General features: G+C 35.3%; 2 protein-coding genes across 2 annotated transcripts; one reads left to right on the top strand and one right to left on the bottom strand.

Annotated features, from left to right (window-relative positions):
* Positions 1-27,138, bottom strand: LOC128203201 (cell death protein 3-like). Its single transcript, XM_052904503.1, has 10 exons — positions 27,090-27,138; positions 19,927-20,089; positions 18,617-19,193; positions 18,239-18,298; positions 16,206-16,300; positions 15,652-15,816; positions 13,393-13,618; positions 9,824-10,099; positions 6,868-6,968; positions 1-1,617 (listed from the first exon to the last, which is right to left on the bottom strand). The coding sequence occupies exons 2-10, from the start codon at positions 20,059-20,061 to the stop codon at positions 1,519-1,521; spliced, it is 1,734 nt and encodes a 577-aa protein (XP_052760463.1). The 5' UTR covers positions 20,062-20,089; positions 27,090-27,138; the 3' UTR covers positions 1-1,518.
* Positions 2,064-6,839, top strand: LOC128203202 (uncharacterized). Its single transcript, XM_052904504.1, has 2 exons — positions 2,064-3,918; positions 4,663-6,839. Exons 1-2 carry the CDS (start codon positions 3,873-3,875, stop codon positions 6,045-6,047), a joined length of 1,431 nt encoding a protein of 476 aa, XP_052760464.1. The 5' UTR covers positions 2,064-3,872; the 3' UTR covers positions 6,048-6,839.
* Positions 27,139-27,725: the final 587 nt, after the last annotated feature.

A 27,725-nucleotide genomic window follows, 5' to 3' on the forward strand; every position in this document is an offset into this window, starting at 1 on the left:
AACATATTTATCCTGATTATACATGTATTACAAGTATTATATTTTGTTAATGAATGGAATGGAGTGTAGGTGTGTAACAATTATTTCGAGGATCATTTTACAATACAAGTACCTTTTAAACTTTCTTACTCCGACAATACACATAATTGCACTTAATACACAACAAGTAATGAAAACGGTTACAAACAACAACGGATATAAATAAACATATACGGTAACATTAAACGAAGTACACATGAACGATATCATTACTCAAGTATGAAACTACCATATCTCAAGAAAGGGGTAGACTTGATTCATCATTAAAGGGACTTGACACCAAGTGTTACAATTGCAATCAAAAGAAATTTGTCGAAAACATATAATTGATACCGTTGTGTACAATGCATTAAATCTTACTTACTGATGTATCACATCGCTTACGACACATGCATCTTTCGCAGTTTTTTCCAATCCGAAATTTACTGGGTTTGTCTACCACGTAAATCCCAGTTAATTAAAAGAGCGTCGGTATATGCATATGTGCTAATCACGTCATCTTTACATGCTAAATATACACACTATACACTGGGAAGCCATTATGCGCTATTTTAAACGGGTAAACTCAGATGAGATAGCGACAAAATATTAATTTTAATAAAGTAATATGATGCATTAACGGCCTCATATAAGCTCAAATTGAAAATAAATTGTATGCTTGTTATGCGGAAATAATGTATTTGCCGATTTTGGGATCATCTGGGGTCTAGCCCATATTATAAATTGTTATTTATTTTGGCTTTATCAATTACACACATAACATATATTATATGTTTCCTATCATTTATAAATTATTGTTATACATTTTGGTATATGAATTATTAACATATACGATATGTTAGCAATTTGATATCATTATACCCAATATCGTCCAATGACAGAATCGTACAACCCAGCAATTATTAAAGCCAATATTGAGGTATTCTACACATTTGAGAATTAGAACTGTACAACTCCACATTTATTGATGTCAATGTTGTGAGGTATTCTACACATATAAACATTAAAACGGAACAACTTCACACTTATTGATGCCAATGTTGTGAGGTATTCTACACATATAAACATTAAAACGGATCAACTTCACACTTATTGATGCCAATGTTGTAAGGTATTCTACATGTATGAGAATAAGAACAATAAAACTATAAAATTATTGACGACACAACTCAACACTTATTGATGCCCACAATATGAAGTATGATTGCGCATTGTAACTGTCAACATATGTAATAAGATTCATCAACATATCTTGAAAATAATTAATACTTTGGCCAAGATTAAAACAGTTTTTACGAAGACCGACGGCAAAAACTCAACGGCAATACTTCGATCTTTTTCATTCGAAACACGGACGAGCTACATTTGATAATAACTGAAAAAAGATAACAAAAAGTCAAAGGAACTACAGGGAAAACCCCAGTAGATAAAACAAGAGGTGCACAGGCTGGTACAAACAATATCACAGCTTAAATCCATCTACAGAGGTTGAAGGAACAGTTTCTTTGTAAGAGCGTCCTTGTACTGGCATATTTCTACCCGTTCTTCGGTGGTCTTGTCAAGTTTTAGTCGATTTACCTGCAAAACAAACACAATCATTACTTATGGGGGAAAACGTATGCAATTAAGCCATTCAAATAGTCCAATGTTTATCATCAAATAGTTAAAAAACAAAACGATCACCTACAAAACACTGGTAGCATTGACCGACATTTTTTCAAAAAGGAATACAGTGTAAGAGTATAAGCATCTTTCATGGCCGCTCGTGTAAACCCGAGCGTAGGTTGTTTTGCTTGAGAGGTTTACCGAGTTTCCTCATAACACCCTTTGCGATGGTTGGGATGAACGTGGCTTACACGAGCGGCCATGGTAGATGCTTTTCATCACCCACCTTAGTTAAACAAAACATAGTAAAAACATATCTTAATTTTTTACATACAGGTTCTTTTTATCGTTGCTATTGGGCAAAATAATAAGGATTTCCAGCATGATCACATATTTGGATCTACTTAGCTGTGTTGGGAGAATTTAATATCTTTGAAACGCTTGGACTTTAAACTTATACTTAGTTAGGATATAGCCACATTCACCTCTCAATACGCGGACTTCCTACATTTTGTGCTTTTGACTTTTGTCGCATTGCTCAACTTCCGGAAAAGGGACTAGAATCATACTTGTCCTAAATACCCATCAATTTTATATGTGCATGTGACAAGCGACATAGTCAAAAGTCAATCTTGTGTTAAGTTGAATATCCATTTTCAATGGTATATATGTCTTACTCATATTGCTAAAAAAAATACGAATCGCCTTATTCGTTAAAATATATTGACCTTCATTTGGTAAGAAATGGCAAACTGGTGATCGTGTACAAAAGCAATTTGTCCTTTTGTAAACGACAATGATACAGGATTACAAGAATGTTAGCAAAAAGCTCTGGGCCAGTATTCATAAACCATCTTAAGTCCTTTCTCAACTTAAGTCCATTTTTTAATTTAAGTACCTCACTGGTGATAAGATATAATTTCTTGATAATTTTAAAAATACTTAAATTTCATAATACTTGGAAAAAAATCTTTAATGCATTTTTGTATTGAAATAATATAATTTAACTATGAAAAGTTAAGGAAATTGAATACCGGCCCTGAAATATGTGTTTATCATTTAATGATGCATGGAGCAATTCGAGGATAACAAAATACTGAGTTAAATATAAAAGGGCACAATATTTGTTAACGCATCGCTCGCGATATTATGTTTATTATGTTAATTCATATGACATTGATGATATAACCCCGCCCCCCCAAATGATTTGTGAACAGATAAAAATATGAGCCTTTATATGTTTACTGTTTTCTATTTTTAGCTACGTGGTGGTCACAAATTCCGCAGTTTAAACAGCGCAAATTTCGCAAATATCCTTTTATCTGTACACATGCTTTTTTATCATAAAAATCAAATGAGGTCAACATAATAATACATTAAAATTAAATTGTGACTCTTTAAAAAATAATAATAATAATATGTTTAGTTGAAAATAAACATTATTTTCACTTAGTAATATTAAGGTTTGGCCAACTTTGATTTTTAGGTATTTACCTTGACATCATGTTTTCTATGATACAAACGTTTTGACATAGGTATCATTTTGTGCATTGACAACAATGCATTTACCTTCTTATTCGGTATAAAATCACTTCATATTTCCTTATTATTTTTTCCTTATATTTTATTATCGATATCGATATAGCGAAAAATCGAGATGAAAAAGCCAACATTAGAAGAACTGTTAAAATAAAAACAGAAGGAATAAATTCGGGACAGGGACTCAATTTTTGAAACAAAATCTTTCTAACAGGTGAATTAAAATTTTGAGTAGTCTTCAATTGATTATTGAGCCCTTTCAAATGTATGTTCATAGGATTAATAATGCAAATTGTGCGTACCCATTTGTATTTTGAAAAAAATAATATTGGAAGGGTTAAGAACATAGTAGTATACTGTAAGACATTAATCATTAAAATGGTTATTGGCAACTTTTTGTGTTCAGCTGTAATACGAGTCGAAACATGCCAAGATCTATCATTTTAACGTCGCGAACAGTGACTAAAAGGCCTTAAGTAGATGAAGAGCAACGCGCCGAACTAAATCAAGGGAATAGAATGTCTTCAATTAATGACGGTACGAAGTTTAAGCAATTAAGCATGCAAACGGCTAATATATCTACCACACAACTAATTAGTTACAATTCATTGGGCGTTGGAGCTTAAGGAGTAGGCAAGCACAAACAATTCTCAATCACTTTCGTTTTGTAGGAGCAGGAAGAGTCAACCATGTTGCGGGTTATATTTCTTCTGTGGAGCTTTACCAGTGTCCAAGGTATTTTTAGTTTTATGATCTATATGGGTACTAGCCAAATAGTATCAACTATGGAGTTTGTTCGTATCATTTATTCTTGGTTTTAATAAGGTACATTAGGTATTTAAAACAAAAACAAAAAACGTTCGACTGAAAATATTAAGTTCAATGTTCAATTAAATTTCTCACACTCGCTTTGCATTCAATTGAAATTCGTGATCGTAGAATGTTTAGAAAAATAGAAAAATGACTTAAGTAAAGACATGGTTTAAGATGCTTAATGGCTTTGTTATTTTTTTTTTTTTTAGAAAATATGGGTCTAGATTGGATCTAAGAACGATGCAGCTAATCGGATTACTTGTTGTTAAAAACAATATAGTGAATGAAGTTAGTGATGTATGCCAATAAGATTTACTTATGTTGGATATTGAATATCATCCCAGCCCATCATGTAGTTAAGAATATAACAAATATTACGTTAAAATCAAAATGAGTAAACGCGCTCTGAAAAAAAAAGGATCCGTCGGGCGCAAACACACGAAAGCAAGTTGCCTCGTATAGACTGTTCATTGACTGAAATTTGTACGGCAAAATTGTCATCACCCCATTGTCAGCACCGGCTTTCAATTTGATGACTTGCCGGACCAGATTATCAAGATTAAATTATCCGAAGTAGCAGACACCAATCCTCATTTAAAAGGACATGATTTCGCATATTCCGTTTTATACATATGGTTGTTATTGTCATGTATTATATATTTACAGGTCAGTTTGGCCGCTTCATGCCATCCCTACCAGGTGGGATGGCACCAAGAAGCTTTGGAGAGCCGCTTCATTCTCTTCCATCGCCATCGCATACTTCATATGGTTTTGGTTTCCCAGGGATGGGTTTTGCCCCTGGGATGCCAGCATATATGCCCGGAGCAGGAGGACCTGGATACTTTGTTGACGGCTTTCCAACAATGAGATCATCGTATGAAATGGGTAGTATGCCAGCTTATCGCCACAGTTCCTTTCCTAGTGGCGAAAGCACATTTCCATCTTCCGGATTTCCTCAACGTGTAGACGAACCGAGGCGGCTTATACCAGATCGGAGACGGGAAACGCCTGTTTCTCAACTAAACAGGTCTCCACCCCGAAACGGGTCTCCACCCCGAAACAGGGCTCCACCCCGAAGACAGATGAACACACATACCGATCACCACCATGGGCATAACCACAATCATGACCATAGGCCTCTTCCAAAGGTAGAGGCCAAAACAACGCCAACGCCAACAATGAAACCAACAAATACCAATACCCCACCAAATAAGTACGTGAAACCCATATCCGTTGATGTCGTTCCGAAAGCCACAAAAGATATCCAAGTCGTCATAAAACGGGTGCCTGACCGTGTCGTCCCGAAACCACCAACTGCAGGAAAACTGGGCATAAACCCTTTGCTCGCCGAAAAAGTAGCAAACACTAAAACCGATGAAAAGGTTGCATACGAACTCAAGCCTGACAAATCCACAAAAAGTAACCAAGTCGTCGTTAAACCGGTGCCTGACCGTGTCGTCCCGGACCCGCCAACTACAGGAACATTTGGCATAAACCCTTTGCCAGCCGAAAAAGTCGCAAACACTAAAACCGATGAAAAGGTTGCATACGAACTCAAGCCTGACAAATCCACAAAAAGTAACCAAGTCGTCGTTAAACCGGTGCCTGACCGTGTCGTCCCGGACCCGCCAACTACAGGAACACTTGGCATAAACCCTTTGCCCGCCGTGGATGTCACACACCCTACAATCGAAGAAAAAGTAGCAGCCGAAATCGAAGTCGCTCTAAAGAAAATTGATGCTGAAAATGTGGCAGCCGATTTCGCTCTCAATAGCGTTGCTACAAAACAAACAGAGCCTGGAAATGTTGCTACAGGCGCTGCAGAAAAGTTGCAAGCTATCAGCGTGAAGACCGTGATGAACATCGGCGGGTCGAAACCACCAGGTGGAATGCCAATATTGCTCAGTGGTACACAAAAAGTAAAAGCAAGAGGACCATGTGAGCTTCCTCCAAACTGCATGTGCACTTGCGGGAAACTGGTTTGTGAAAGGACATTAAAAAGGATGACCTTCAGCTGCTCAGAGGGATGTCAGATATCGTGCGAATACTGAGCTAAATCTATTTGTATGTGTAGCTTCGCTTACAATTTAAATACATTTTAAGTGAATTTATTAACACAAGTTTGCTGAATTTGTTAGCAGTATATGATTTTGAAAGAATTCACTGTTCGGACTGAATTTATATTATCATTCGTAAAATAGTTCTGTTAAAATAACCAGGACATACACGATGGGATTTGTTTCGTGAGCGATCATAACTATCTATGCTAATAAATATATCATAAAAAACAACAACAACAAAAACATTATGTGAACTAGATTTGATATGCATGTCTTATTTATGACTAACATCTGACAATTATGTACATCATTCTATAATCCACAGTATGGCAAAGAAAAGTGTAGGGTCGGTCGGTTAGTGGATACAAACAAATTTGTTTACACCTGAGCTGCTGTTGAACACCCAATACCCCTTTAAACAATGTTCAACTTTTATTTTCCATTATTTAATCGTATGGATAGATAATGATTATTGTCGTAAAACATAAAATGTTGCAGTGACAATATAAATTTAACGATTGATATTAATTTATATAAAAGAAACGACAAAAACATATTACAATTTAAGTTAAGAAATCATGAAGGAAGTAAAGAGTTATTTGATGAATACAAAACAGTGACATTAAAGCATCAAATAAGCAAAGATATTAACCTAAAAAAATAATATAATTTACATTACGAAAACATAAAGAGAGTAGAGTTTTATATAAATGATACAAAAGAGTGACTTTAAAGTACCAAATACACAGAGATCTTAACATCAAATTAAGAATGAATCTTTTTCCAAGCTGATATAAAACTTAGTACCTACCTTTTTAAGTATAGTCAGAAAGTGATCTGTATACGAGTATTTGCACAGGATATATGACAATGCCAGTATAAACAGTGAGCAAAAGGCTGGATTGTCGTCATCTAAAAATATAAAGAAAACATGAAGTATAATCTACAGGAAAAAACACATTAAAACAAGAAACGCGATGAGACCTAGTTTCAAAAGATTGATAGAAGAATCTCAACGTGTGCTTATCCTATATTCCTATATTTCATGTTTGGTCATAACAAGTCAAACCTTACTAAGATAGTTTAGCCATAGGTGAGTTTGACGATGCCCTCACGCCCAGTCGACCAACGACTTACATTATTATAATAACCAGGTTTTACTTTGTGAAAACTTTACTAATAAGTCGTCAGCACATGCTGACCCTCGTTTATGTTTCAGCTGTCATTGTTTAGTGAGAATTTTTCGATTTTGGGTACACACGTGCGTATACTCGAAGTGAGCACGTGCCACGCGTTTCATGCGAACATCTTAAAACGGTTTTTAAGTTCAGATGTCTGCCTGACGCTATCGGCCAACAACGCCACCAAGGCCACACAATATCGCAGCTTTTTTTCGCAACATAAACAAGGTCTCTTTATGTTATTGTAAATAATATCAATCTGCAAAGGACATAGTTTAACACAATAATAACTTGAATCTTTGTTAATGGCTTCATTTGTTTTCAGCGATTAAGTTCGTTTACATGTAATATAATGTTTAATCACGACCGTTGATTATTAAGGCATTAGGAAACCATAAATATACAATTACTAATTGATATTAGATGCGCCGAACAGTTTATAGCGTTTAAACAAGACTATATTATCCCATTAGCGTTTTTAGAAGTGTTTAACTAAAACCACATTTACAGGAGAGAAAAAAACGCAACTTTACTGCTCATATTGTATTCACTGTTAATCAAATTATATGAATTAATGAATGACTGTAATTCTATATTTTGAAAATATTCAGTCACACTAAAATAGCTTAATACCGAAATTTAAGACAGATTGCAATTAGCATACTTTACTCGAACATGTTTCCTGATTGATTAAAACATTAAATTTACGATCACTAATCAGTCACCCAAACAAAACAACCAAAACATCACAAAAAAATAACCATGTGGTGTTTTAAAACCAATGGCAGCCTCATTTAATTCTTAAAAATAACAATTTTGTTAAGGCATCTTATAAAAATAAATTTTACGACCCCCGCAGTGTTCACTGTAATTTAAAGAGGTCTATCATTCAAAAGAACAACACTATTCAAGAACATAATTACACAGCAATTCATATTTATTTTTTTAATACATTTTAACCTTTAAATTCAACTGTGAAGGAAATGAACGTGGCCAATAGGCTACAGCATGTCAGAGAGTTAATATTATAAAGAGGCTAATTGTTTGTTTCAGTGAAAGATGGAAATATATTAGACCGAGTAAGCTCGAAAAGCTATATTTGCACGAGTGACGTGGTCACGAGTGCAAATGATAATGATATGAAATATATTGCGATCGAACAAAAAACAACAAGTTTTTGAAATGCCTTTAAGGAAATAAAATGACAGTTTATTGTTATTTTTTCAGAAAAGCGCGCTTAATCGTATGCGAAGTAATGCTATTCAAGAAAATTCATGGTTGAAATTGTGCCACCACCTTGTGCGGGTTAACGTTTAATTTGAAAGTAAGAGTATGCTAAAATCACAAAACAGTGAGCGCTTGTCTCCCCTATTGTGTGGTCGTAGATGATAAATAATCCATCGTGGACATATTTTTCTATTTGAAAGAGACGAACCAACAAAGACGTTGAATTGAAGTTTGACCTATTGATTCGTATTCAATAGTGAGATCATTCTTGGAAAATGTAAACACATTTTGTATTGTTTAACGTTCCTAAGCCCAAACATTCTTCATTCTTCAGTTATTGACCGGAAACTATTTTCAACACAAGGTCACCGTAACCTTTCAGCCCAAGGTCACAGCCAACAATCGTTTTTTTTACCGAAAGGTCGATAGTACCTCGACCTTTGACCTCAAAATCAATAGGGGTCATCTATTTATCATTACCAACTGGCATAACAGGTGTGGATTTCTGGATTTTATGGAATTCAAAGAATGGAAACATTATTTTTACACCACAAGATCATTGCGACCTTGACCTTTGACCGACTGATCTCAAATATAATAGGGGTCTAACCATAACAAATCTGCACACCAAGTATGAAGTTCCTGAGTCCAAGCGTTATATAGTTATTGAGCGGAAACGAAGTGTGACCTACGCAGGACTGACCGATAAAGCATAAACAATATGTCTCCCCATAAATGGGGCAGACACAAATACTAAACTGTTAATCAACAGTGAAATATTTTTTTTTCTACCGATAAATCTCTATAAACCACCGGAGTAAATAAATAAAAAATCTGACCTCAATGTTGAGCTATATAACTTATGGCAACTGTATTACGTTGAAAATATTCTAAGATGCATTAAATAAGGGAGAAGACAGAACCCTTTTCGCTATACACATGTACATGCTTTTCCGTCGATTTTAAGGCTACATCTCGTCGGATGTAAAGCACAGTGGAACATCGAGGTAAAAAGTCGACTTACAGTGACAGTCTGACAACGTTTTGTTGCGTTAAAACACATTAAACAATATTTTTGATCAACAGGGACATACCGTGTGTCCAAAACCGATAAAGACCCTGTTTAACGAAAAGGTAAGAGTGAGGTTGTGCACACAAACTGGTTTAAACCCCCAGTAAATTTACATTTTACTGACCGTTCCAAGACGGTACCTAACAATCCTTGATAAACATACCTAGTTTTTTATATTTAGTATGTATGCAATGTGCTGTTTGTGGAGTTTTGTGCTTTTCTCTTCCATGTTTCTTGTTTGTGATATTTTGTTTTTATGGTAGTTTTTCGCATAACTATTCACATACCTGCGCTTGTTGCAACAGCAACAACAAAATCAGAATTGTCATTGACATCCACTCCCCCCTCTGCACAAGACGGGGGCTCATTTTCTTCTTCAACTGGGTCTGAAAAGGAAGCCCCCTCTGAAGAGGTATCGTCGCTCTTGCCTTTGCAATCGTTCTCATCATCGTAACCCAGGTTTGTAAGACTGAATGAGGAGCAGCTACCAAGACTAAGTCTGCTTAATCGGGACGTCATTTGTTTTGTCTGGCTGCTTACATCCATTTGTGTTTCACTGCTATCTGAAGAAAACAATGATACATGCATATGAGAAATGTTCATTTTTAACGGTAAAATGACCACATAGTCTTTGAAAACATGTGGATCAAGTTTAATATTGTAATTGTTTTTGTTATAAAATTATGACCAAGGTTAAAATATTACATCGAAGCTACACAGAAGATGACAACGACGCTAAAGCTAGGCAAATACATCGACGTTTGTTCTCCTAAAAATGAAAAGAAAAAAAGAAGCAAATCTCCATCAAAATGAACAAATTACCTTCTAGTTTAACAAGCACACTGTATCATGTCAATGGTAACGCTTGACATTCTAACAGAAACAACTATTTTAACCGAAGGAATGTGACTTGCTTAACATATGTGTATGAGGATTGTGAACATGTACTAAGATCAATGTTCATTTCTTGAGTGCAGGTTTAACAGTCAAATATACAGGGCCAAATTTAAAACTTTACACTGATGCGAAGCTGGCGATGACAACAACGCAAAGGCTATGTCAATTCCTCAACATTTCATTTCCCTATACACAGACGAGCAAAAAATAAAGAAAAATCACACCAATACTTAAAAAGGCCACCCTCTAGTTTAACCAGCGCACAGTATGTGGATAAAAAAACACGTGTCTTTTTTAATCAATAGAGAGACATAAATCAACGTTTATTTTAATATGTATGCAAAAGGCTACAGAAACAAGCTCAGTAGCAAAAAGTTTAAACATAAACCCGGTTTAATAGCACTGGGTAAACGCCAAAGACATAGAGCATAAAACAACAAACAAGAAACATGGAAGAACAGCACAAAACTCCACCAGCAGCACAGTGCATACATATTATTTATAAAAAAAAACTAGGTATGTTTATCAAGAATTGTTACCGCCTTGGAACGATCAGTAAAATGTAAATTTACTGGGGGTTTAAACCAGTTTAAGTGCACAAACCTCACTCTTATCCCAACAATCCTAAATAAAGATAAAAGGCAAAAGGTCAATCTTATCATCGTATGCATTTAACCGAGTAATGTGACTTGCTAAACGTTTTTGTATTTCGATTGTGACCATGTGTACCACGTTCAAAATTGATTTCTTGATAGCAGGTTTCCAAGTAAATCATTTTCTGCACAACCTAAATGATACCTACGACATCAGCTAAGGCCGAAGCTATAAAAACACTGTTTTTATAGCTTCGGCCTTAGCTGATGTCGTAGGTATCATTTAGGTTGTGCAGAAACAAAACAAGTCGAGTTGCATACCTTTTTTGATGCTCGTATCAATGTGTATGTATCCTTACGATAAAAGCCATGTGTTTTAAACACATGGCTTTTATCGTAAGGATACATACACATTGATACGAGCATCAAAAAAGGTATGCAACTCGACTTGTTTTGTTTCTCTAAACTGAGCAAGGGGCATGAGTTGACAAATTTGACAAACATCAGAAAGAGTGATATACCCTACCAAACTTTCGTAATTGTGGATTAACATAAAGTAAAAACTGTTATGGGAGATTGGTTTTCATAATGATTTCCATGAGAAAAGTCGGAATAGATGCATGTGTATCAAGATCATAGAAAAGGAATATCGACAAATGCAAAAAGATACGTTGTTCTCATCCATGATATCAGGATCAAAATAAAGCGGCAACGAACTGAACAACAATATCGCGAATGTTTGATGACAAAATACATGACATTGATCTTGGGACATTTATGCGTGATCACTACATACAAAGATCCAAACACCACAAACAGACAACAGCCAAAGTAAAGGAACTTGCTTGACATTTACATATTGTCAGAAGTAACATGTAAACAGTTTTCTGGGAATATCATGAACTTGTTTGAGTTATGTACAAGGTAGAAAGTGTTTCAACTATAACCTTGACGCTGGAGACACTAAGGCTTTGTGAAAACCGGACCTTTTTCCGACAACGCCAAGGCTTTGTCAATAATTAGATTGTGTTCCGAGAACACAAAGGCTTTGCCAATAATTAGATTGTGTTCCGTCAACACCAAAGCTTTGCCAAAAACTTAACTTTTGTTCCGAAAACACCAAGGCTTTGTAAACAAGCATTTTCAGTGAAAAGATATCCCCCGCCAACGATGGCTTGTTTGTGCTTGATGACTTGTTTGTGCTTGAAGGTTAAAAAAAATCTCAGAAAGAATAAGATAAGCACATTGGTTTATCCCTTTCCGAGCCAAATTATAAAATATCGACCAGGACTACTTTATGATAAATTTTTTTAACGAAATAAATCAGAGGGATGATTAAAAAAAACTGTCTTTTCCGAAACTGCTTACTCGGAAACATCAATCATTGCAAAATAGTACTCAATAGTTGAGATAAAAATGTAGCCGTAGAAATTCACCGAAGAAGTTCATTGCAGGATGTTGGTTCATATGACATTCAAGTTTCATTAAATTCTAGCAGCTAGTTACTGAGAAACGGCTGCAAACAATGATTTATTTAATAAATCAAGGGCAATAACTCAAAGGAAAATTGACCAATCCAAAATATAAATAAACAGGCATCATCGCAGTATGTTGGTTCATATTTATTCCAAGTGTCATGAAATTCTACCAACTAGTTACTGAGAAATGGCTGTAAATGAGAGTTTTTCAAACAATCAAGGGCAATAACTCCAAGTACAATTGACCAATCCAAAAAAAAATGAACAGGCATCATCCCAGTATAGTAATTCATATTTATTTTAAGTTTCATGAAATTCTGCCAGCTAGTGACTATTGGCTGTGAATGTGCATTTTTCAAAAAATCAAGGGCAATAACTCCAAGGACAATTGACCAATCAAATTTTTTTTGGACGGGCATCATTCCAGTATAGTGGTTCCTATTTATTTTAAGTTTCATGAAATTCTACCGGCTAGTTACTGAGAAAACGCAGGTGACGGACGGAAGGAAGGACGGACGGACAGAAGGACGGACGGACAACGCCATTTCAATATCCCCCTCCCTATTTCATAGGTGGGGGATAATAACTAGATTTTGTTCCGACGACTCCAAGGCTTTGTCAATAACTAGATTTTGTTCCGACGACACCAAGGCTTTGTCAATAACTAGATTTTGTTCCGACGACACTAAAGCTTTGTCAATAACTAGATTTTGTTCCGACAACAAAGGCTTTGCCAATAACTAAACTTTTGTTCCGACAACACTAAATCTTTGCCAATAACTAGACCTTTTTTCGACACCACCAAGGCTTTTCAAATAAGTCGACTTGTTTTTGATAAATAGACGAGCTAAAACTACAAGTATGTTACGCCCTGAACTAGCAACATACCGGCAAGAATGATTCCACCCGCTTGTACCAGGACAATCTTAGGCTTTCCTTGCAGCGCCTTGCAATTCTTGCTGGAAAACATGTCCACTATCTCCTGTAGAGATATCATGTCGCCGTCCACACACAAAATATCACCCTTGGAACCATACGACATGATCACTAACATAAATACGCACGTATCTTCGGTAATCTTTTCCCGTTCCGCTACTAACCAAGCAAGTAACCCCTGAAATCATCAATAAAGTGCAAGTTACCCCTTAAATCATCAATACAGTGCAAGTAACCCCTGAAATCATCAATACAGTGCAAGTAACCCCTTAAATCATCAATACAGTGCAAGTTACCCCTGAAATCATCAAAACAGTGCAAGTTACCCCTGAAATCATCAATACAGTGCAATTTACCCCTGAAATCATCAATACAGTGCAAGTTACCCCTGAAATCATCAATACAGTGCAAGTAACCCTTTAAATCATCAATACAGTGCAAGTAACCCTTTATATCATCAATACAGTGCAAGTAACCCCTTAAATCATCAAAACAGTGCAAGTAACCCCTGAAATCATCAATACAGTGCAAGTAACCCCTGAAATCATCAATACAGTGCAAGTAAACCCTGAAATCATCGATACAGTGCAAGTTACCCCTGAAATCATCAATACAGTGCAAGTTACCCCTGAAATCATCAATTCAGTGCAAGTTACTCCTGAAATCATCAATACAGTGCAATTAGAGAAGTACTAGTAGATCAAGACCAAAAAGGAAAAAGTGAAAAGGTTCCAAGTGTTAACATTGGTCGCCTTTAAAGGGGCTGGATACAAGATGATACAATATTGAAAGAAAAAAATGAATTGTCAAAAAATACTAGAACATAACATCGCTTACGACACATGCATCTTTCGCAGTTTTTGCGCATTTTTCAAATACGCAATTTACTAGGGATGTCTACCACATAGATCCCAGTAATTTTAAAAGTAGCGTCGGTATATTTATCTGTACTCATAAACAGATTTTATTTTAACTGGGAAAACATTATGCGATATTTTAAACGGGGAAACACAGATAAGACAGCAACAGGAGTGTTGTTTATTATTTTAATCAAGTAAAGTGTATTATCGCCTCCTACTAGCTTGCATTGATAATTCTAGGCTTGTTTTGAGGAAATACTGTATTTGCCGATTTCTGGTGTCTAACCCCTTTAAAACATGTTTGAGCTTCAACCCTTGAAAAATAATTAGTAAATATTGTTTCAATGCATCAAAACCTTTATAAGCTTTGCTATATGAAGGTATAGTTTATAATTATGCTCTTCGTGTCATGGAAGAATAATCCACTGCAGTATTAGGAAACAACACCATGTTTTCTAACCGTGTGATCACACAAAACAATATTTTCAGAATTTCAGAACTCGTCAAAATTATTGTTGCTATAAAACGAATTTGATCGTTCACTGGAAATCAAGATATTTTCTGTTTCTCTTATAAAAAAAGTTTCAGACAAACCTCGATTTATTTGCATTTACTTAAAATCGTGTGAGAAACAGAACGCTGTAGTAGTTTGTATCCATTTGCTATGAAACTTTGTCAGAATCTTTACTGAAGTTATCATAACAGTAGCGAAAATAACAGCACCAGAAATATCAGTAGTGAAAAAACAGCAGTGAAAACTACAGAAGCTGAAATAAAAGAAGCGAAAATAAAATAAGCGGAAATAACAGAAGCCAGGTTAAAATAACGCTAGTAAAAATAACAACAGCAAGATTAACAGCAGAAGAAATAACGAAAGTGAAAAATAAGTGGAAAAAACAGCAACGAAAATAACAGTAGTGAAAATACGATAGAGAAAAAACAAATGCAAAAATAAACGGAGTGAAAATAACAGAAATGAATAAGCATGAAGCGAAAACATCAGCAGCGAATATAACAGAAGTGTAAATTACAGTTGTGAAAATAACGACGTGAAAATAACAGATGTTAAAATAACAAAAGCGAGAATAACAGTAGTGGAGTGGTAAAAGTAAAAATAACAGTAGTAAAAATAACAGCATCAGAAATAACAGTAGTGAAAAATCAGTAGCGGAAATAACTGTACCGCCAATAACAGTAGTAAAAACAGCAGCAGAAATAATAGTGGTGAAAATAAAAGTGGATAAATAATAGTAGTGAAAATGACAGTCGAAATATAAAAGTAGTGAAAATAACAGCAGGGATCATATCATGATATTTTAACAAAAAGCATAAATGACTATTTAATACATACCTCCTTCTTTACATTGGCTGTGAGGTTGTACTCAAAATTGAGTTCCTTCATGACGTTCTGAAATCTGTATCTATCATTGTCACCGCCACTCCGAATTTTGTATCTTTCTGCAAAGTGTTGGTTGGATATCACCAAACATTTTCTCTTTCCAGTCATGGGATATGCCTGAATGGATTCAACAGCTACCATTTAATAATGCAAAAAAAAGGTAATTGACTTCACATTTTTATAGGCCACAATTACAAAATGGAGTTTTAGTTTCACCCATTCGGTAAATGGACGGTTTACAATGTCAGAAAGCTGTACAATTTAACTACACTGAAAGTAGATCGCATAGCAGTTTTAATTTAGCAGTTAAACTTAATGAATTTACTCTTAGGAATCTTAATTATGTATGCAATGAAATAAGCCAAAACACTTCATTTAATTAATGATGTAGTTAAATTTTACGACCTACTTCTACTGATGTACCGGCATACGAGGTTGTTTCGATAGAAAATGGCCAAGGAGTTCCGAATGAGTTTCACCTAGGAATTTCATAAACAAAAACTTACATTTCGATACGTAACTGCTTGTGCCTGCGCTTGAGTAGTTACTTTAAAAATCGTAGAGAATGGACCAAGATCTAATTTGGGACCAGTTGGCCAGTCTGAAAATAAATGCAAGAAAGAAATAACACTAGTTTCCAACAGGAAGTGAAAACAAAAACCATTTTTTTCTTAGAGTATGTGTACTTTAAATGGGTACCCCTTATCAAGCCGTACTGTAGGACAAGGGCGTCATTAAACAATGAAGATACGAGATAGAAATAAATTATCTTTTATAAATGAACATCAAGATCAACACAATGAAAACACATGTACATCAATGATAAAAATAAAATCCTTGATAACAATTCGCAATGCAGTTGATAACATATACCTGGTACATACATTCTAAACACAGCACAAACAATTATTTATTGACAGTTAGGATCAATGCACCATTGACAACGCAGCATAGCAACAGATTATGCACCCTAGCGACAACTTATGTACCCATCAACAGCTAAAGCACCCTAGTAACAGCCTAGGCACCCTGACAACAGATAAGTCACCACATCAACAGCTGAGGCACGCTCGCAACATCTAAAAGATTTTTTACAATAGCTTAGGCACAACACACAACAACATCAGCTAAAACTCCCTGTAACAGCCGAGGCATCTCAGGACACAGCTAATGAACCCTTACAACAGCTTAGACCCTCTAGTAACATCTTAGGCACCCTAAAACAACAATGCACCCCAACAACAGCTATGACTATCTAGCAAAAGCTTGGGCACCCTAGAAACAGCTAAATCACCCAGGCAATGGCTTATGCACCCAAAAAAGAGCTAATGCACCCTACCAACAGCTGAGGCAACCTAGCAACAGCTTAGGCACCCTAGAAACATGTTATACACCCTAGCAACAGCTTAGGCACCCTAGAAACATGTAATACACCCTAGCAACAGCTTTGGCACCCTAGAAAGAGCTCATGCGCCCTATCAACAGGTAAGACACTCAAGCAAAAGCCTAGGCACCCCAGAAACAACTAATACACCCTACCAACAGCTGGGGCAACCTAGCAACAGCCTAGGCACCCCAGAAACAGCTAATACACCCTACCAACAGCTGGGGCAATCTAGCAACAGCCTAGGCACCCCAGAAACAGCTAATACACCCTACCAACAGCTGAGGCAACCTAGCAACAGCCTAGGCACCCTAGAAACAAGTAATACACCCTACCAACAGCTGAGGCAACCTAGCAACAGCTTAGGCGCCCTAGAAACACGTAATACACCCTACCAACAGCTGAGGCAACCTAGCAACAGCTAAGGTACCCTAGAAAGAGCTCATACGCCCTATCAACAGGTTAGACATTCAAGCAATAGCCTAGGCACCCCCAAAACAGCTAATACACCCTACCAACAGCTGGGGCAACCTAGCAACAGCCTAGGCACCCCAGAAACAGCTAATACACCCTACCAACAGCTGGGGCAACCTAGCAACAGCCTAGGCACCCCAGAAACAGTTAATACACCCTACCAACAACTGAGGCAACCTAGCAACAGCTTCGGCACCCTAGAAACACGTAATACACCACACCAACAGCTTAGGGAACCTAGGAAGAGTAAATGCAACCTAACAACAGCTTAGACACACAAGCAACAGCCTAGGCACTCAAGAAACATCACGCAAGCAACAGCCTAGGCACTCAAGAAACATCACGCAAGCAACAGCCTAGGCACTCAAGAAACATCACGCAAGCAACAGCCTAGGCACTCAAGAAACATCACGCAAGCAACAGCCTAGGCACTCAAGAAACATCACGCAAGCAACAGCTTATGTATACTAGCATTAGTTTAGGCACGCTAGCAACAGTTGAAGCACGCTAGCAACAGCTAAGGCTTTCTAGCAGCAGCTTTGGCACGCTAAGCAACAGTTTAAGCATCCTCGCAACAGCTAAGGCACCCTAGCAACAGATTAGGCCGTACGCAATTTATACCAGTCACACAGACATATTTAACTCTACAATCTACTCAACCTAAAAATATGAGGTACATACCAACAGCAGTCTCTGGCAAATCCGCACCATCATCTTCTTCTTCCTTCTCAAATACCTCATCTACAAGTACATTAGAATATAAGTGGAAAAATGACCTCCAGAGATTTCAATTACAATAATTCATATATGGAACTAAACTTTTTATATAGTTAGCAGCACAAAATAGCATATCCTTTATAATATTGAACAAAATCTCTGAAAGGAGTAATAAGCATCGTTATTAAAATGGGGAAAATACCAAGAATTGCTTGTTATAGAAAGTCCACCTCATTTCGTCTGGTGTACATATTGCCACCAAGATTACGATGGTAGCCCACATGGCAACAACAACAGAGGCAAAAGTATGAAGTGCACAAAACATTAAAATCATATATTTACCTTTTGCATAATTTGGATCTGGTAAGCTCTCTGGAAGCAAAGACTCAGGATTTTCAACATTCAGATCCTTGTCCGGTGGAAGTGGTTTAATCTTTGCACTTGGCTTGTTCATTACTCCCTTCCCTGGACTTTTGCCAGGTTCACTTGATTTAATTACGGACTCGCCAGTTGCACCAGTACCTTGGGAAGTTCCTTTGATTTTGGACGATGGGTAATTTTCTTTTGACTTAAATGGATCTTTTGGTGATAATCCTGGAACTGGTACTGAGAGTGGTTGAGAATAATTTGTTTTTTCATCCTCTTTAGCTGTCTTTCCCATTTGCTTGTTTTTATTTTTAAACCCTTTATCAAACTCTTTGTCATTGGCCTTTACATCGCCTCCTGCTTTCTCATTCCGTAAACTATATGTCTTTTGATCCTCTGGGATAAGGGTAGCATAGAACGGATCTAAATGAACCGCAACATGTCCGTGGTGTCTTTTAACAAGAGAATGACAAAACAAATCGAAGGCTTTAGGTCCTCTTTTGGGCAAAATGTTGAAAAATTCCCTGGTTCTGTTATCCTTTGTATCTTTGGACTAAGAAAAAAAATGAATTTGTTACTTATTTTTTACTTTTCAAACATAAAAAATGTTTTTAAGCCAAGCCCTTTTCTGACCATCTCAAGCGTCAAAATACCTGACCCATTCCCATGGCAAAATATTTTATCCCAATTTCAAGAAAAATCCCTAATGAGATTGAATCAGTCACGAAAAGCCTTGCTTTGTGACTTACAGCTTGCCCCTTTAGCCAGGGCTTTAGCGCGGGAACAATTCATTCGGAACAATTGTTTATTTTAAATGCATTTGTTTCAAGGCAGAAGGTTTAGCATGTTGTTCTCTATTAGGGGAGAAGGATGCTACCAAACGAGGACAAGGTGAATCACCCTTATGAAACTGCCTATATATGTACTGTAAGTATATTTAAGTATCTGGTGTGTACCATTCCGATTTTAAATGATATATTAATGACAGATTAATTAAATATATATTTTTCAGACCTGGCTGTCAAAGATAACATGTTAAAGCGCAAGCATCTATTTCCAACAGGTCCTTTATTTTGTTGAAAGGATAGCACATGGAAGAGCAAACGGTGGGATACACAGCAGTTCCATTGCGATACCCTAGCTCTTTTTAAAGAGATTCATTGGATCCTTTATGTTGTTGCTTTCAGTTATAATACAATCGATTGTTGCAAATTTTAGTTCCAACCAATCAATTTTTTATTATAATGGATCATCGGAACATCACTAATATATAAATCATAAAGTACCTCAATTTCTTGGCGCATGTTTTCATTAATGATGTTTGATTCTGTCAGGTCATCTAGTATACCATGCAGGTCCGATATCTGCTCCACAAGATAGGAGCGATTTGTCCTGAGAAGGTCTTTGTGTTTTTTATCCATCTCAAATTTCAGTTTACATTCAACACTTCTGAAACACAATGGAAAAAACATATTTTAATAGGATAACATAATGTAATGGGAATGTTAGACCTAGATCTTAAACAGGAGCTATGACTTCTGTTGCCCGCCGCCTTTCATTACAAAAAGATATTTTTTTACTCACTCAGGCATATATTTTTAAAATAAAAATCAATATATATATATTTCATAATTATTTCAAAGATAACACTGAGTGGTTATAAAGGCGTAGGTTATCTAGTTTTATCCGGACTGTCTTGACATGGCTTCGCTCCCCTATACAACCCAAACATATTTTACACTTTACTTTTTTCTGCAATTTCAGTATCAAAGAGTAAATTACTTATAAAATAAGTATTTTCAGAAACCAGGAAAGCTCACTTTGTGTGTCTAAAAACATGAGTGAGTACCTCTAAGAATTTAATTCTATGAAGGCAGGAGGATGCACATTATGGTCTGCGTGAGGGCAGAAGGGTGTATTCATAAAAGGACAGGGTGCATTGCTCAACCTCCTATAACACCTATAGCTACCAACCTAATTATGTTAACTAAGTACAAGAGTGATACCTCTAAATCTGTAACTGACAATAAGATAGGTTTGCTCCTTAAACTTTTGCAAACAGTCCGCCAAACCTAACACCAACCCAACCATATTACAATATACCCCTCTTTGCATACAAAATTGTTTGCAAGGGTATAATGTTAATGGTTTAAAACTGAAAATGAAATGCATCCATATGTAATATTAAAATATACAATATCACTGTCAGCATGGTGTCAAATTACAGAGAAATGTTATCAAAATATCTATCATTATAAAGCACATTGGATGATTAAACCGAGAGTAAGATAATTGTGCAGGTATTTCTTTTTACAGTCTATATAAAGAGTCTATGGGTAGTTTATATAGGCAGTCTGTATTGAGAGTCTATAGAGTATTTAGGGAGTCTGTAGAGTTTATATAGAGGTTATATAGGGAATTGATATAGAGTCTTTATAGGGCATCTATAAGGCAAATATAAGGTTTCCATGGAGATTCTGTATGGACAGTCTATATAGGGAGTCTATATACATTTTAGAGTCTATAAAGAGAGCTAGTCTATATAAAGATAGTTTAAATAGACAGTCTTTATAGGGAGTTTACAATGTATATATTCTATATATGATTTCAAGAGAGTCGATATAGAGAGTCTATGGAGAGTCAATATAGAGTCTATAGAGTCTATATAGAGAGTCTATGGAGAGTCAATAGGGAGTCTATATAGAGAGACTATGGAGAGTCAAAAAGAGTCTATATAGAGAGTCAATATAGAGTCTATATAGAGAGTCTATGGAGAGTCCATACAGGGTCTATATAGGGAGTCTATATAAAAAGTCTATAGAGAGTCTCTATAGAGAGTCTGTATACAGAGTCAAGAGAGACACAGAGAGAGTCTATGTTTATATAGAGAGTCTATTGAGAGTATATATAGAGAGTCTATATAGGGAGTTTTAGAATAAAGTCCCAAAATGAAGTAAAATTTAAACAGTTGAAAAAAATAAAAAATATTGCCAAAAATGCACATAATTCCAATAGCTTTTATTAGAACATTAGTAGATATTTATTATTATTATATACCCATCATAAATCCACACACAATATATATCGCAAAATACAATAGTCCGTTTTCCACTTCAGTGCAATACGGCCGTATTCCACTCTTGTGACGTCACGTCATAACAAGTATCGTTGCGCGATGTTAAAATGATATCATTAAACAAAATAGTGCGTCGTTAAAATGACATTTATTATGAAAACATGTGGCTTTTAAGTGATCTAACCAGTAATTTTTATTATAATAAAATGATTATTAGTACTGCATTTTGATCTGGAATGTCGTATGTGGAGGCTTGTGCCTCGTGAAATCCGAATCTGCAAAAATCCACTCGAGTCGAATACAACATCCCGGATCAAAACCCTATTTTATTTAACTTCTGAAATAAACTGAACAGTGGAAGTATTTTGTTTAGGTGTTAAGACTTTTATTATGCTGTTATTCCCATGTATATATTGCTACTTACAATTTTGCTATTTCAATGTAAACGATTATCCTTTAAGATGTGCTCTTGAAAAAAACTAACCATTTTACAGTGGTATGTCAACTAGCGAAACCGTGCGCGTGTGGATTGCCCGTACAGCTGGGAAAACTTATGATGATATCACTGTTTTCAATGCTTTAATCAAATTTTCTATTTGTAATTGTATGCATGAATATGATAACGAACAGCTTTTGTAAATACTTGTTCAAATATTAAATCATTTTAACCTATATTCTTATACTTCCAGGTCACAAGCACATTGTTATTTTTGATATGTTATCATATGTATGTAATAATAATGTTTGTTATTCATGTCTAAAAATAGCTCATTGAGCTAATGTTTTTTCTTAACACATACCCAGCTTAAAATAAAAAATTCTTGTATCTTGAACATTTCTAAACAGGAGCTTACGGCTTATAAAGGCAGAACAATTCCCACCAGGGCTTTTTCTGCCCATTTTGGGAAAAAGACCCTCGACATTTTGGGAAATTTTGAGTCGTGAATATTCCTAAATTGGGAAATTTTACAGTTAAAAAAACAAGCTTTTCAGTCTCCTGTGAATTAGGAAATTTTTATATATTAGTTTCTTTTCCCTTTCAAAAGACCTTAAACGGCTGAAATATCAATCCTTGGTGTATAAATATCTATTGCAATAAATCATGACACATAATATTTCATACTGATAGATCTCTTAATGTGATGAAAATCAATGATTTCTGAATTCAATTATTTCAAAAACTTTACACGTCCACAAAACACTTAGTTAATTAGGATGCTGAATGAACCAGTACAGGTAAAAAGATTTGAAAAAAAAGTTTTTTTTTGCTTTTGTTTGATTGGGATTTGTTTTGGAAGATTGGGAAAAATATCATATATTTTGCTTTGGGAATGGGTCCAATAGTCGGACCCGTGAAAAAGACCTACCCGCCCACCCCTAAACACTTAGAATGACAATACTGACAAAAAAAAGATTATTTACACTTCTAAAGGAAAGTTAAAATGAAACGCCACACAACACAAAATATCCATTTTATAACCTGTATCAGTTTTATGAAAGCCATCACTGACACAGTGATACTTTTACATACTTTTTTAATGCTTCATGCAAAAACATTAGTGTTGTGTGGTATTTTTTACATAATTACTGCCTTTACCAGTGAAATTATCATTTGAATATGTTTCTTTGATTTATACTATACTCATATGTATGCACAGGTCTTTCGGAAGTTAATATATTACAAAAATTATTTCATTTTGACTTTATCGGAATTTATTTCACAAGACCCAGTTGTATCTACTGTCGGATTATTCAGTAGGTGACATAATAGTATTCATGTAAGATATCAATATATATATCTACTACAACTCTTATTCAGTAAGTGATATAATGTTGCAGTAATTTAAGAGAAATAAAAAATGAAATCCTATCAGAAAACATTTAAACTGCAAGTATTCACGCTTTTATTCTTAAAAAAAATAAGAATCAAGAATATGTTTAAAGTTGATAACTTCCTCAGTATCAGCTGAAATAGGAGTATGATCAAAAGCTTTTATAATTGAATGTTTTTGAAATTTAAGCATTAAATTTTTATAGCATATGAGTCTCAAAGAAAGTCCAAATAGAATAATAAACTTAAAAAGAAGAAAAGTATATTGAAATTAGAGGTAGGGACACACGTCCTGCACACGACACGTCGTCTTAATATGTCGAACACGTGGCAATTTATTTTAAAATATGTCCATAAAAGAGAAAGTTACAGCCCGGACACGAGTTATCAAGCTGGACACACTGACGGACTTACGGACAGACGGACGGACAGTGCGATTTTAATATGCCCACCGTCGGGGCCATAAAAAGGGGTATTTTTCATACTCTGACCTTGAAATGACCATTAGATGTACCTTGAAGTGGTCTATTATGAAGGTAAATTTAAAGTACAATTTTAGAGAAGTTACAGCCATGTGAATATTAATCCTTCCAAAGTAAAAAATTCTTAAAATCTGAAACTGAGAGCAACATTTTTTCTTTTTATAATATGTCTAGAAAGTATATAATATGACATTTATTTATAGTTATTTAGGAAAGCGCACCAAATTGCATGAGAATGTAACTGGGAAATGACGCCGTTGAAAGTGTCCTGTGGGCTCTGACATATAAGTTGAAAGTATGAATGGGCTAAAAAATCCAGAGTGAAAAATATTTAAATGATGTTTCACTGTTTGAAACACTGAAATAACAGATTTATTTCCCTGGTAAAATCTTTTAATCACCAGAAAGCATAAAATGAAACAATTATTCATTTAGAACTGTTCCTCTTTATAATATCTCTGATATTGGCAGCCATCTTCAACGAAAAGTAGGTGGGTCCAGAGCTATTTTTAATGTAACATGCATATATGTGTCAACAGGCAAAGTTTCATAATTTCAACCTAAAGTGCACAATTTGGTTACATTTTGTCACAATATGACTGGATCAGCTTCAATCAAAACAATGCATCACATGTGCCTTGTTGATTGATTGTTAAAACACTCCATCAGTTGATTATCTAATTAATGTACAGGGCAGGAAGGGCATTCTTATTGTAAACATACTGATAACATTCAACACTGTGATAAAATTTGATTTTTTTTTTTTCTAATTCCGGGGAATATTTGTACCCCACAGGGAAACTGCAGGGGGATATATGGCATGTATGAAAATTTGGACCCTCACAGTGTTTTGTATGGTAGAAATTGTGTATTCTTAAAAAAAAAATATTCATAACATTCTTATGACTATTTTAAAAACATTGTTTATTTCAAATTTTTGCAAAATAGGAAATTTATGGTATTAAAAAGCAACTTAAGCCCTGGCAAAATTCCAAAAATGGAAAACAAAAAATTGTATCCCTAATATTAAAGGGACTGTGTCACAGATTGGCACCAAAAAAAGTTTTTTCTGTAACAAATCTCAGGACAATTATCTAATAGAATGTGTTGCGCTTTGATATCATAATTGTAAAAAAAAGTACCAAAATGTTAAAAAAAAAATTGTGTCAGAGACTGGGTATGAACCCGCGTCACCAAAATTGCAGTCCAGTGACTTACTCACTAAGCTACAAAGGCTTATTCTAATCGGGTGACATAATTAAGCTATACACCTACCTCGGTAATATCACATGATAACATCGACTAGCCAATCACGCATAAGGAATGAATTCTATCTGGTACACATACTAGTAATCCTTTTTAATGGAAAAAAACAAAATAACTGCTAAATTTAAATAAATTGTAAACTACATGTATGTGGAACTTCAGTTAGAAAGTTTCAATGCATTGTACAGATCGATGCCAAGTTTATATCAGTTTTCGACAATTTTCTTTTTTTTCCGCTATTTTATCATACGTGAGACAGCCCCTTTAAAAATATTTTACGTTTAAAAAGTTCTTCAGTTAGTAAAAAAAGTAAATGAACAAGTGTACAGTACAGTGTATGACAGTCCAGGTTTAAATAATTAAAGTGAAACTTTTGTGTTTTAATTTGATAGTGTAGTGTTAAGTATTGTGGAGTAACTGTGAGTTGAAGAATATATTTAACATTGGTACAGCTCAGTTGACTTGTGGCGTGAACAACATGAATATCCAAATGTTAAAAAAGTTCCCTTAACATTTTTGTGGCTTAACGGTTTAGTAAACACCCCTAAAAACAGGTACATGTTAAGTCTAAAATAATTGACGTTTATTACAGGATTCCCTTTTGTCTATTGAAGGATGTGCCATATCAAAAAGCGTAAAAAAAATCTGTCCACATACAATTATTTTGACAAAGGTACATGTAGCATTTCTTCATTTACATTTTGTTTTCTGATTTGGGATCCCAGCATTGAGATGTGTAAGTAACACTGTTAGTCCAATTAATTGTACGTTGACGGATTTTTTTAGATTTTTGATATGGCAAATCCTTCACGTACAAATTGTTTAGTATCAAAATCGGGTAGTTGTTCCGATCAGGATTCCAGGTTAAAGCACATAGCGTCTATAAAATATCATAAAAACAAGAAATATTACCAGATAATGTTATTTTACATTAGTTCCATACACCAAATATAAATATCCAACTTATAATTATGAGTTTGACGGCTTTTCTTCATTTCATTCTGTCAAAACATAATGATATATACATGAAGAGCACCTGCAAGGCTTCAGGGCACAGTTTTAAATCGCTCGGAACATTTCGGCCATGGCCGAGTTGTTACGATTGTGCAACGAGGTCTATCTCGAAGCTTTGTCGGAGGAGGCCAAGTTATTACGATTGTATCGAGTTGTTCCCCTTCGCATAATTGTTTTCTGTGTCAGTCAACTTTCGTTTTATTGGAAAGGTAAACGACTTGTTTTAATGCATTAAATGCTTGTTTAGTGCAAAATAACATTTCACTTACATGGTAAAATATGAATATAACTCTTTATGATCAATTTCAACCATAAAATAATTCACTTAAAACAATTTCAATATTTTTAAAACACCCCTGTTTTTTCCACATTCCCGTTTAGACGTTAGGGATTGGAAGAATCCCGTATAACACGTCTATTATTTTAGACTAGTAACACTGTAAGTCCATATAAACAGCTGATTCACAGTCTTTGACGATTTTTGTTAAGGCAAGACTATGTTAAGGGGAACCTAACAAATGCCCAGATGTTAAAAAAGTTCCCTTAGTAGGCTTTACGCGCATTATTGTGGCTATGACTCTATGAGGTGTGTTAGTCATTATGAGGTGTGTCAGATGACAGAGAACAATGTTTACGTCGACACTGATTAAGACTTATATGACAGAACTTAACATCATATATATTAAAGAAATGTCTTATGCTGGTTACAGATAATATTAAAAAAATGCGATCAAGTTAAGAAACAAATACAATTAAACAAATAAACATTGAAAAAAGTACCTGTTAATTGAATGATCAGTTCTCCTTTCGTTTTAACGGTGGTCTTGATTGTTTTTAATCGATTAATGATAGCCGGTTCGAAAGCCGTTCAGATCCATTACGGTACAATAATGCTTGGCCTGATTGAGTAAATTTAAAAAAGGGATCCCTGACAGTCTTCTCAATGGGTTCCTGAGGTTCTGGGAAGGGGAAGGGCCTATAATTTAACTTAAGTCAATAAGGCTATAGACCATTAAATTGCTCGTGTGTGTGTGCGGAGGGTGGGGGGTGGAGGCGGGGGGCGGGGGTCAATCCAATATCGTGTGTGATGGGTTTATATAGTGGTTGAAGGGGGTGCAGGAGGGGTTTGGGATAGTGGGAGGAGAGGACGGAGCTATGAAAACGTCTTAAATGCGGGTCGTGCTAAACTGCTGACCGATTAGCTGAACATATAGGAATAGAAGAGATTTGCTGACGAATTGCTGACCATATAAACAAAGAAGGATTTTTATTTTTTAAGTTTTTCTGTTTGTTATGTTTGTTTTCAGTGTTTTAAATGTTATAATGTCATATGAAATAATTAATTGAATTGACGAATATTCTTTTTGTTATTCCAAGAGCGTTTCGTTGCAGATACAGTAGATGTCTTTTTATCAG

The sequence above is a fragment of the Mya arenaria genome, chromosome 9 (genome assembly GCF_026914265.1).
Source record: "Mya arenaria isolate MELC-2E11 chromosome 9, ASM2691426v1".
Taxonomy (NCBI): domain Eukaryota; kingdom Metazoa; phylum Mollusca; class Bivalvia; order Myida; family Myidae; genus Mya; species Mya arenaria.